Source organism: Cherax quadricarinatus, chromosome 50 (genome assembly GCF_038502225.1).
Source record: "Cherax quadricarinatus isolate ZL_2023a chromosome 50, ASM3850222v1, whole genome shotgun sequence".
Classification (NCBI taxonomy): domain Eukaryota; kingdom Metazoa; phylum Arthropoda; class Malacostraca; order Decapoda; family Parastacidae; genus Cherax; species Cherax quadricarinatus.
Genome location: NC_091341.1, coordinates 23,180,267 through 23,192,455, shown reverse-complemented (window position 1 = coordinate 23,192,455; position 12,189 = coordinate 23,180,267). Strand labels below are relative to the sequence as shown.

Sequence of the window (12,189 nt, the reverse complement as noted above, 5' to 3'; positions counted from 1 at the left end):
CCTCTTCCTTCCCTCCCCTCATCTTCCTTCCCTCCCCTCCCTACCACTTGCGTGTCCTTGTTGCCGCACACTATGCTCATCAATGTCATATTGCGTCACACTAGCAGCACTTTTTAAGGTGGGCGAAATTCTGCAGTTGGAGAATGTTCAGATAACCATTTTTTTTTGTCCGTACGAATTCAGTGAAGCACCTAAATCATTGGGAAACTTCTGAAAACCCATGAATTGGAACATAGCCGACAAAATGGACATTATTTTTACACCTAGAAAATTCTTGAGAGATTTGTCCCAAATCAGCTTACTGAAGCTACTCCTTACGAAAGCAAGAGACTGCGGAAACTGAAAAATACCTCCAGGGCTGCGATGAATACACTAACACTCAATTTAGTAAGTGTAAAGGCACAAAACTTTTTAACACTTTACCAACAGACCCCTAGGCGTCAAGTTACTTCCAGATCATCCAGGCTGTGGTGATTGTTTGTGTGTGACTAGCATGAACAGCCTGGTTGATTAGGCAGTCAAGCAGGCGGCCTGGTCTGGGACCACGCCGTGGGGTCGGAGACCTCCGAAATCGTATTCACTTAACCCTCAAGATTAAAATCCTAGCATCCCATTTTTCGCCTTTAAAGCGGAGGTGTCTTCATTTCCCAATAAATTTATGTTAACTTGTAGCAGCCTATTCTCGCTCCAAGAGAGAAAAAGGTTCAAATTTAAATGTTACGTATTTTCTCTCCACAACGACCTTGAAAGGCGTAGCGTTGAAAAATTGGCATTTAGTAAAAAGATAAAAAATTATGCAATAAAATGAGAATAGGGTGCTTACGAGGTGAAATTGTTTTAATGATGGTTTGAATGCTGCTGTTGAACTTAGAATATATTGTGTGATATGTGTAACATGATAGGGAATTAGTGGTGGTGGGAGCGTGTTGGTGTTGACAAGAACACAGTGTAAAGACAACTGAAAACTGATAATGTTGACGTCCAACTATTAATGATGTTACTAACATTTTATGTTAAAACCTTGCAATAATAATAATAATAATAATAATAATAATAATAATAATTGCATCTTTCTATATTTAAATTTGCGTGAATTTCACAATTTAGGTGTTTTTTCCATTAGGCTTCGTCCATCACTTTTTGTGTACATAATCACACGGGGTAAAAGCTTTTGGAAGTCTGGATTTATTTGCTCTTCCTTCAAGGAACAAGTTGAGAATCTCGTTATTTTAATGACTAAGTGAAGAGGATATTTTTTTTAACAAGCTGTGACATCGTGGTTACATGGATTTATGTGACAGTTAATGAGGTTAAAATGTTTTCTTAGTAAGCAGCGAGCCTCGTTGTAAACCTTTCAAAATTGTTTTGCAAAGATGACTCAGATTATTGAGAAAGAGGTAAACTGTTGTGGTAGTATCCACGAGGAGGCAGCATTTGTGCTGCTGTCATTGTGATAGTATCCACGAGGAGGCAGCATTTGTGCTGCTGTCATTGTGATAGTATCCACAAGGAGGCAGTATTTGTGCTGCTGTCGTTGTGATAGTATCCACAAGGAGGCAGTATTTGTGCTGCTGTCATTGTGATAGTATCCACAAGGAGGCAGTATTTGTGCTGCTGTCATTGTGATAGTATCCACAAGGAGGCAGTATTTGTGCTGCTGTCATTGTGATAGTATCCACGAGGAGGCAGCATTTGTGCTGCTGTCATTGTGATAGTATCCACAAGGAGGCAGTATTTGTGCTGCTGTCGTTGTGATAGTATCCACAAGGAGGCAGTATTTGTGCTGCTGTCGTTGTGATAGTATCCACAAGGAGGCAGTATTTGTGCTGCTGTCATTGTGATAGTATCCACAAGGAGGCAGCATTTGTGCTGCTGTCATTGTGATAGTATCCACGAGGAGGCAGCATTTGTGCTGCTGTCATTGTGATAGTATCCACAAGGAGGCAGTATTTGTGCTGCTGTCATTGTGATAGTATCCATAAAGGAGGCAGTATTTGTGCTGCTGTCATTGTGATAGTATCCACAAGGAGGCAGCATTTGTGCTGCTGTCATTGTGATAGTATCCACAAGGAGGCAGTATTTGTGCTGCTGTCATTGTGATAGTATCCATAAAGGAGGCAGTATTTGTGCTGCTGTCATTGTGATAGTATCCACAAGGAGGCAGCATTTGTGCTGCTGTCATTGTGATAGTATCCACAAGGAGGCAGTATTTGTGCTGCTGTCATTGTGATAGTATCCATAAAGGAGGCAGTATTTGTGCTGCTGTCATTGTGATAGTATCCACAAGGAGGCAGCATTTGTGCTGCTGTCATTGTGATAGTATCCACAAGGAGGCAGTATTTGTGCTGCTGTCATTGTGATAGTATCCATAAAGGAGGCAGTATTTGTGCTGCTGTCATTGTGATAGTATCCATAAAGGAGGCAGTATTTGTGCTGCTGTCATTGTGATAGTATCCACAAGGAGGCAGCATTTGTGCTGCTGTCATTGTGATAGTATCCACAAGGAGGCAGTATTTGTGCTGCTGTCATTGTGATAGTATCCATAAAGGAGGCAGTATTTGTGCTGCTGTCATTGTGATAGTATCCACAAGGAGGCAGCATTTGTGCTGCTGTCATTGTGATAGTATCCACAAGGAGGCAGTATTTGTGCTGCTGTCATTGTGATAGTATCCATAAAGGAGGCAGTATTTGTGCTGCTGTCATTGTGATAGTATCCACAAGGAGGCAGCATTTGTGCTGCTGTCATTGTGATAGTATCCACAAGGAGGCAGTATTTGTGCTGCTGTCATTGTGATAGTATCCATAAAGGAGGCAGTATTTGTGCTGCTGTCATTGTGATAGTATCCACAAGGAGGCAGCATTTGTGCTGCTGTCATTGTGATAGTATCCACAAGGAGGCAGTATTTGTGCTGCTGTCATTGTGATAGTATCCATAAAGGAGGCAGTATTTGTGCTGCTGTCATTGTGATAGTATCCATAAAGGAGGCAGTATTTGTGCTGCTGTCATTGTGATAGTATCCACAAGGAGGCAGCATTTGTGCTGCTGTCGTTGTGATAGTATCCACAAGGAGGCAGTATTTGTGCTGCTGTCATTGTGATAGTATCCACAAGGAGGCAGTATTTGTGCTGCTGTCATTGTGATAGTATCCACAAGGAGGCAGTATTTGTGCTGCTGTCATTGTGATAGTATCCACAAGGAGGCAGTATTTGTGCTGCTGTCATTGTGATAGTATCCACAAGGAGGCAGCATTTATGCTGCTGTCGTTGTGATAGTATCCACAAGGAGGCAGTATTTGTGCTGCTGTCGTTGTGATAGTATCCACAAGGAGGCAGTATTTGTGCTGCTGTCGTTGTGATAGTATCCACAAGGAGGCAGTATTTGTGCTGCTGTCATGGGAAACTACAGTAAATTATTAAGAATAAATTATTGTACAGCAAATGACAAACTCAACTGATGACGGAACACCAGATGCCATGACTGCTGCTCTCTCTCTCTCTCTCTCTCTCTCTCTCTCTCTCTCTCTCTCTCTCTCTCTCTCTCTCTCTCTCTCTCTCTCCCTCCCTCCCTCCCTCCCTCCCTCCCATATCTCCTGATAAACATGAAGGTTTTAACATGACTCACGAAATCGTCATGACACGATTGCAAACAAACCATACGGGCTGGAGTTTTGAGAGACTCTGACCGCGGGTTCAATCCCGGCCGGGGTATGGTTTATGAAGGTTTTATATCGTCATAACTTGTAAATATTTTATATCGTCATAACTTGTAAACATTTTACATCGTCATGACTTGTAAATCTTGATAGTTTATCGACACAAGACTTAGCTAACATATTTGTTGTTGTTGTAACAAATATGTTGATGTGTAATACCAGAAATGTTTTTCTTGTATTATCTAGCCAGAAATATTTTTCTTATATTATCTAGCCAGAAATGTTTTTCTTATATTATCTAGCCAGAAATGTTTTTCTTATATTATCTAGCCAGAAATAAGTTCGATATTAACATGTCCTTGGTCACCCTCGGAAATATCTGGGTGTAATATTTCTCAAGTTTTCCCTTTTCAAAGAATTTTATTCTTAGTAATAAAAGATCTTACATGTAAGGAATTCCTTTTAAAATTATCATGAATTATGAATCTCTCTCTCTCTCTCTCTCTCTCTCTCTCTCTCTCTCTCTCTCTGTCTGTCTGTCTGTCTGTCTGTCTGTCTGTCTGTCTGTCTGTCTGTCTCTCTCTCTCTCTCTCTCTCTCTCTCTCTCTCTCTCTCTCTCTCTCTCTGTGTGTGTGTGTGTGTGTGTGTGTGTGCACGCGCGCAGCAGTAATAACCACTGGTTCTTGGTCACACTACTCTCACTGACCACTGGTTCTTGGTCACACTACTCTCACTGACCACTGGTTCTTGGTCACACTACTACCACCACTGACCACTGGTTCTTGGTCACACTACTACCACCACTAACCACTGGTTCTTGGTCACACTACTCTCACTGACCACTGGTTCTTGGTCACACTACTCTCACTGACCACTGGTTCTTGGTCACACTACTACCACCACTGACCACTGGTTCTTGGTCACACTACTCTCACTGACCACTGGTTCTTGGTCACACTACTACCACCACTGACCACTGGTTCTTGGTCACACTACTACCACCACTGACCACTGGTTCTTGGTCACACTACTACCACCACTGACCACTGGTTCTTGGTCACACTACTCTCACTGACCACTGGTTCTTGGTCACACTACTACCACCACTGACCACTGGTTCTTGGTCACACTACTCTCACTGACCACTGGTTCTTGGTCACACTACTCTCACTGACCACTGGTTCTTGGTCACACTACTACCACCACTGACCACTGGTTCTTGGTCACACTACTACCACCACTGACCACTGGTTCTTGGTCACACTACTACCACTGACCACTGGTTCTTGGTCACACTACTACCACTGACCACTGGTTCTTGGTCACACTACTACCACCACTGACCACTGGTTCTTGGTCACACTACTACCACCACTGACCACTGGTTCTTGGTCACACTACCACTGACCACTGGTTCTTGGTCACACTACTCTCACTGACCACTGGTTCTTGGTCACACTACTCTCACTGACCACTGGTTCTTGGTCACACTACTACCACTGACCACTGGTTCTTGGTCACACTACTACCACCACTGACCACTGGTTCTTGGTCACACTACTCTCACTGACCACTGGTTCTTGGTCACACTACTACCACCACTGACCACTGGTTCTTGGTCACACTGCTCTCACTGACCACTGGTTCTTGGTCACACTACTCTCACTGACCACTGGTTCTTGGTCACACTACTACCACCACTGACCACTGGTTCTTGGTCACACTACTACCACCACTGACCACTGGTTCTTGGTCACACTACTACCACCACTGACCACTGGTTCTTGGTCACACTACTACCACTGACCACTGGTTCTTGGTCACACTACCACTGACCACTGGTTCTTGGTCACACTACTCTCACTGACCACTGGTTCTTGGTCACACTACTCTCACTGACCACTGGTTCTTGGTCACACTACTACCACTGACCACTGGTTCTTGGTCACACTACTACCACCACTGACCACTGGTTCTTGGTCACACTACTCTCACTGACCACTGGTTCTTGGTCACACTACTACCACCACTGACCACTGGTTCTTGGTCACACTACTACCACTGACCACTGGTTCTTGGTCACACTACCACTGACCACTGGTTCTTGGTCACACTACTACCACCACTGACCACTGGTTCTTGGTCACACTACTACCACCACTGACCACTGGTTCTTGGTCACACTACCACTGACCACTGGTTCTTGGTCACACTACTCTCACTGACCACTGGTTCTTGGTCACACTACTACCACCACTGACCACTGGTTCTTGGTCACACTACTACCACCACTGACCACTGGTTCTTGGTCACACTACTACCACTGACCACTGGTTCTTGGTTACACTACTACCACCACTGACCACTGGTTCTTGGTCACACTACTCTCACTGACCACTGGTTCTTGGTCACACTATCACTGACCACTGGTTCTTGGTCACACTACTCTCTCTGACCACTGGTTCTTGGTCACACTACTCTCACTGACCACTGGTTCTTGGTCACACTACTACCACTGACCACTGGTTCTTGGTCACACTACTACCACCACTGACCACTGGTTCTTGGTCACACTACTCTCACTGACCACTGGTTCTTGGTCACACTACTCTCACTGACCACTGGTTCTTGGTCACACTACTACCACCACTGACCACTGGTTCTTGGTCACACTACTTTCACTGACCACTGGTTCTTGGTCACACTACTACCACCACTGACCACTGGTTCTTGGTCACCCTACTACCACCACTGACCACTGGTTCTTGGTCACACTACTACCACCACTGACCACTGGTTCTTGGTCACACTACTACCACTGACCACTGGTTCTTGGTCACACTACCACTGACCACTGGTTCTTGGTCACACTACTACCACCACTGACCACTGGTTCTTGGTCACACTACTACCACTGACCACTGGTTCTCGGTCACACTACCACCACTGACCACTGGTTCTTGGTCACACTACTCTCACTGACCACTGGTTCTTGGTCACACTACTACCACCACTGACCACTGGTTCTTGGTCACACTACTCTCACTGACCACTGGTTCTTGGTCACACTACTACCACCACTGACCACTGGTTCTTGGTCACACTACTCTCACTGACCACTGGTTCTTGGTCACACTACTACCACCACTGACCACTGGTTCTTGGTCACACTACTACCACCACTGACCACTGGTTCTTGGTCACACTACTACCACCACTGACCACTGGTTCTTGGTCACACTACTACCACCACTGACCACTGGTTCTTGGTCACACTACTCTCACTGACCACTGGTTCTTGGTCACACTACTACCACTGACCACTGGTTCTTGGTCACACTACTACCACCACTGACCACTGGTTCTTGGTCACACTACTATCACTGACCACTGGTTCTTGGTCACACTACTCTCACTGACCACTGGTTCTTGGTCACACTACTACCACTGACCACTGGTTCTTGGTCACACTACTACCACCACTGACCACTGGTTCTTGGTCACACTACTACCACCACTGACCACTGGTTCTTGGTCACACTACTCTCACTGACCACTGGTTCTTGGTCACACTACTCTCACTGACCACTGGTTCTTGGTCACACTACTACCACCACTGACCACTGGTTCTTGGTCACACTACTACCACCACTGACCACTGGTTCTTGGTCACACTACTACCACCACTGACCACTGGTTCTTGGTCACACTACTACCACCACTGACCACTGGTTCTTGGTCACACTACTCTCACTGACCACTGGTTCTTGTTCACACTACTACCACTGACCACTGGTTCTTGGTCACACTACCACTGACCACTGGTTCTTGGTCACACTACTCTCACTGACCACTGGTTCTTGGTCACACTACTCTCACTGACCACTGGTTCTTGGCCACACTACTCTCACTGACCACTGGTTCTTTTTCACACTACTCTCACTGACCACTGGTTCTTGGTCACACTACTACCACTGACCACTGGTTCTTGGTCACACTACTACCACTGACCACTGGTTCTTGGTCACACTACTACCACCACTGACCACTGGTTCTTGGTCACACTACTCTCACTGACCACTGGTTCTTGGTCACACTACTACCACCACTGACCACTGGTTCTTAGTTAATTCTTATAACTGGGAAGATCACACTCTGAAATAAGTTGTTTATCTTATTATTGCCTTGTTTGTGTAAACTTGAACCTTCGATTCCTTACCATGGTTTACGAATGGTTCATGGACAGACTTTCCCCAACCACCCCATCCTGACTCCATGCATGTGATAAGCTGGTCACCGGCGAGGGAGAGGATTATAAAGGATTACAAGAATTTACGAGGATTATGAGTGACGTATAAACAGCAATAGATCGTTGGGTCCTGACTGGCTGGTTTAATGTGGCGGAGATTTATATGATAATGAGGATTGAATCAAGCCAAGGGTATTATGATTTTCTTTCTTAGTAATTTTATACACACACACACACACACACACACACACACACACACACACACACATACACATACACATACACATACACATACACATACACATACACACACACACACACACACACACACATACACACACACACACATACACACACACACACATACACACACACACACACACACACACACACACACACACACACACACATACACACACACACACACACATACACACACACACACACACACACACACACACACACACACACACATACACATACATACACACACACACACACACACATACACATACACACACACACACACACACACACACACACACACACACACACACACACACACACACACACACACACACACACACACACACACACACACACACACACACACGCACGCACGCAATAGTTTGGAAGATTAATAAAGTGTTGTGACCGAGCATGGTAGTACTTTATGATCACAGAAAGTATTGTGTGGACGGTAGTGCAAATATTTATGGCCAAACAAAGGTTTAAAAACTAGGCCCTTTAAACAGGTGTAAGGGAAATTCACTTTATATGTAGATCGGCCTAGGAAAAGTTGGAGGGAGGGGGTATAGAAGGTTTTATGTGCGAGGGGCTTGGACGTCAAGCCAGCATGCGTGAGCGTCTTTGGAGCGAATGGAGACATGATTTTTAGGAGTTGGCGTGCTGTTGGAGTGTGAGCAAGGTAACATTTATGAAGGGATTCAGGGAAACTGGCAGGCCGGACTTGAGTCCTGGAGATGGGAAGTACAGTGTCTGCACTCTGAAGGACGGGTGTTAATGTTGAAGTTTTTTAGCTCCAGTGTATGCATGCCTCTGGCAAGACAGTGATGGAGTGAATGATGAAAGTTTTTCTTTTTCGGGCCACCCTGCCTTGGTGGGAGACGACCGATGTGTTAATAATAATATTAATATTATATATATATATATATATATATATATATATATATATATATATATATATATATATATATATATATATATATATATATATATATATATATATAATGTCGTGCCGAATAGGCAGAACTTGCCATCTTGGCTTAAATAGCAACGCTCATCTTGCCATATAGGACAAGTGAAAATTTGTGTATGCAATAATTTCGCCAAAATTATTCTGAACCTAACGAAAAAAATATATTTGATAGTGTTTGTTTAGTACTAAATTATTGTAAACGTATTTAAAATATACTTAGTTGGGTTAGGCTAAAATAAATTACTCTTGTTATAATAAGGTTAGGTAAGTTTTCTAAGATTCTTTTGGTGCAAAATTAAAAATTTTGCATTAACAATAATGAAAAAAATATATCTTTAAACGTGTAAGAGAAAATTTCAGAAAGGACTTAATTTTAAATGAGTTCTTGCTAATTGACCAGTTTTACATATTCGCACGACATATATATATATATATATATATATATATATATATATATATATATATATATATATATATATGTGTGTGTGTGTGTGTTTTCCAGTGTGTAATTAGGTTGTAGACAACCTGTTGACTAACAATATATGTGTTTGTGTTGCAGGGAGGCGGGGAGGTGACGTGGGTGTTGGAGGACTGGTGTGGGTCAGGGTCTGGAGAGCTCACTGTGACCCGGGGTCAGCAGGTGGAGTTGTTGGAGATACCCTCCATACATACACACACTCGTGATCCTACCGAGTGGGCTTACGTCAGGCTTTCCCACGCCCACGACCATGAAGGCTTGGTACCCCTCACCCTGCTCCGCCAGCCGCCCAGGCAACACACGCGGGCTGACCTCGACTTGTCAGGTAAGTTGAACTACTGTATCTGCTACTTCTGTTTCCAGGGCAGTGAGCTCACTCAGACCTCTGATTCCAGCTGCAGTAAGTCAGCAGTCACTGCTGCTCACCAGCAGCAGTAAGTCAGCAGTCACTGCTGCTCACCAGCATCAGTAAGTCAGCAGTCACTGCTGCTCACCAGCACTAGTAAGTCAGCAGTCACTGCTGCTCACCAGCACCACTAAGTCAGCACTCACTGCTGCTCACCAGCATTAGTAAGTCAGCAGTCACTGCTGCTCACCAGCATTAGTAAGTCAGCAGTCACTGCTGCTCACCAGCACCACTAAGTCAGCAGTCACTGCTGCTCACCAGCACCACTAAGTCAGCAGTCACTGCTGCTCACCAGCACCACTAAGTCAGCAGTCACTGCTGCTCACCAGCACCACTAAGTCAGCAGTCACTGCTGCTCACCAGCATTAGTAAGTCAGCAGTCACTGCTGCTCACCAGCATTAGTAAGTCAGCAGTCACTGCTGCTCACCAGCACCATTAAGTCAGCAGTCACTGCTGCTCACCAGCACTAAGTCAGCAGTCACTGCTGCTCACCAGCACCATTAAGTCAGCAGTCACTGCTGCTCACCAGCACCACTAAGTCAGCAGTCACTGCTGCTCACCAGCACCATTAAGTCAGCAGTCATTGCTGCTCACCAGCACCACTAAGTCAGCAGTCACTGCTGCTCACCAGCACCAGTAAGTCAGCAGTCACTGCTGCTCACCAGCACCACTAAGTCACCAGTCACTGCTGCCGGCTGTCCTACTTTCACTTGTGGTCTTTAATGGGTGGTTTTTCCCAGACAATAAACTAACACTAACAGACCTGTCAGTCACACCTCAGGTGTCTCGCCTCATACTTCTCTGATACTCTCTCACTCATCACACTTTTTGGATATTTAAAACTGGAGAGACCAGAGGGTGTGAAGTATATGTTCATAAGGGGGTATACTCTTAAGGTATGCTCATTCTCTGTGTTTGTGGGGTAAACTAAAGTTTTATTGTTATATATTATGCGTCCTTCTACTCTCTAAGCTGCCTTATGTAAGACACATATGCAACAGTTAGGTATCTTTATTTCGAAACGTTTCGCCTACACAGTAGGCTTCTTCAGTCAAGTACAGAAAAGTTGATAGAAGCAGAAGATACTTGAAGACGATGTAATCAGTCCGTCACCCTTAAAGTTTTGAGGTGGTCAGTCCCTCTGCTTTTATCAACTTTTCTGTACTCGACTGAAGAAGCCTACTGTGTAGGCGAAACGTTTCGAAATAAAGATACCTAACTGTTGCATATGTGTCTTACCTAACAACCTGTCGGTATTTTATACCATTTTAATGATCAAGCTGCCTTACCTTGCACTAAGTCTCATCACCTGGCCCACCTTGACACCACCTGATTCACGAGTTTATGGTGACCGCGGGTTATATCCCCACCTATGGTGTGGTCTGGCAGCACCTGGGTGTTTGGCGCTTCTTCAACAGGACTTATCACTTTGAGACGAGTCCTTGCAGATTGAGGATAGGGAGCACATATCTCATCTATAACTACCTGTCTGCAGGTGCTCCTACATTCCTTCCCACTCCGTACCTTACAGGATAAGTGTTTCCTGATGCGGGTCACTGTTATATGATGACCCGCACCTGGAGCTTTTGGTCATCTTACGGAGGCCTTACGCTGGCTTACCACTCCACCTCTTTAAAAATTATGGTTATAATTACAACCATTACGTGTGTGTAGGTTGTGGCGTGGGTAACACGTTTTAATAATTTGTCCATGACTGAGGCCTCTCCGCCTTCTTCCTCATGCTTTGTTATTACTGAGGTGCATGTACGAATATCGGGGAACTTTGAGACTTTTAACTGTTGCTGTTAGTTTTAAGTATGTATGATAGTATTAGTGTTGAGTGTTTTGTTCATGTTCATGGTTTTGTTTGTTAATTTGTGTGTGTGTGTACTCACCTAGTTCAGGTTGCAGGGGTCGAGTTCAAGCTCCTGGCCCCGCCTCTTCACTGGTCGCTACTAGGTCACTCTCCCTGTACCTGAGCTTTATCATACCTCTGCTTAAAGCTATGTATGGATTCTGCCTCCACTACATCGCTTCACGAACTATTCCACTTACTGACTACTCTGTGGCTGAAGAAATACTTCCTAACATCCCTGTGATTCATCTGTGTCTTCAACTTCCAACTATGTCCCCTTGTTACTGTGTCCAATCTCTGGAACATCCTGTCTTTGTCCACCTTGTCA

General features: G+C 44.6%; 1 protein-coding gene across 14 annotated transcripts in view; it reads left to right on the top strand.

Annotated features, from left to right (window-relative positions):
• Positions 1 to 12,189, top strand: part of trio (trio Rho guanine nucleotide exchange factor) — an 810,995-nt gene that overhangs the window by 432,433 nt on the left and 366,373 nt on the right. For all 14 annotated transcript variants that reach the window (XM_070095516.1, XM_070095520.1, XM_070095522.1 and 11 more), the window contains one exon: positions 9,681 to 9,924. In XM_070095516.1, coding sequence (XP_069951617.1) covers positions 9,681 to 9,924 — 244 coding nt within the window. The remainder of the gene's footprint in view (positions 1 to 9,680; positions 9,925 to 12,189) is intronic.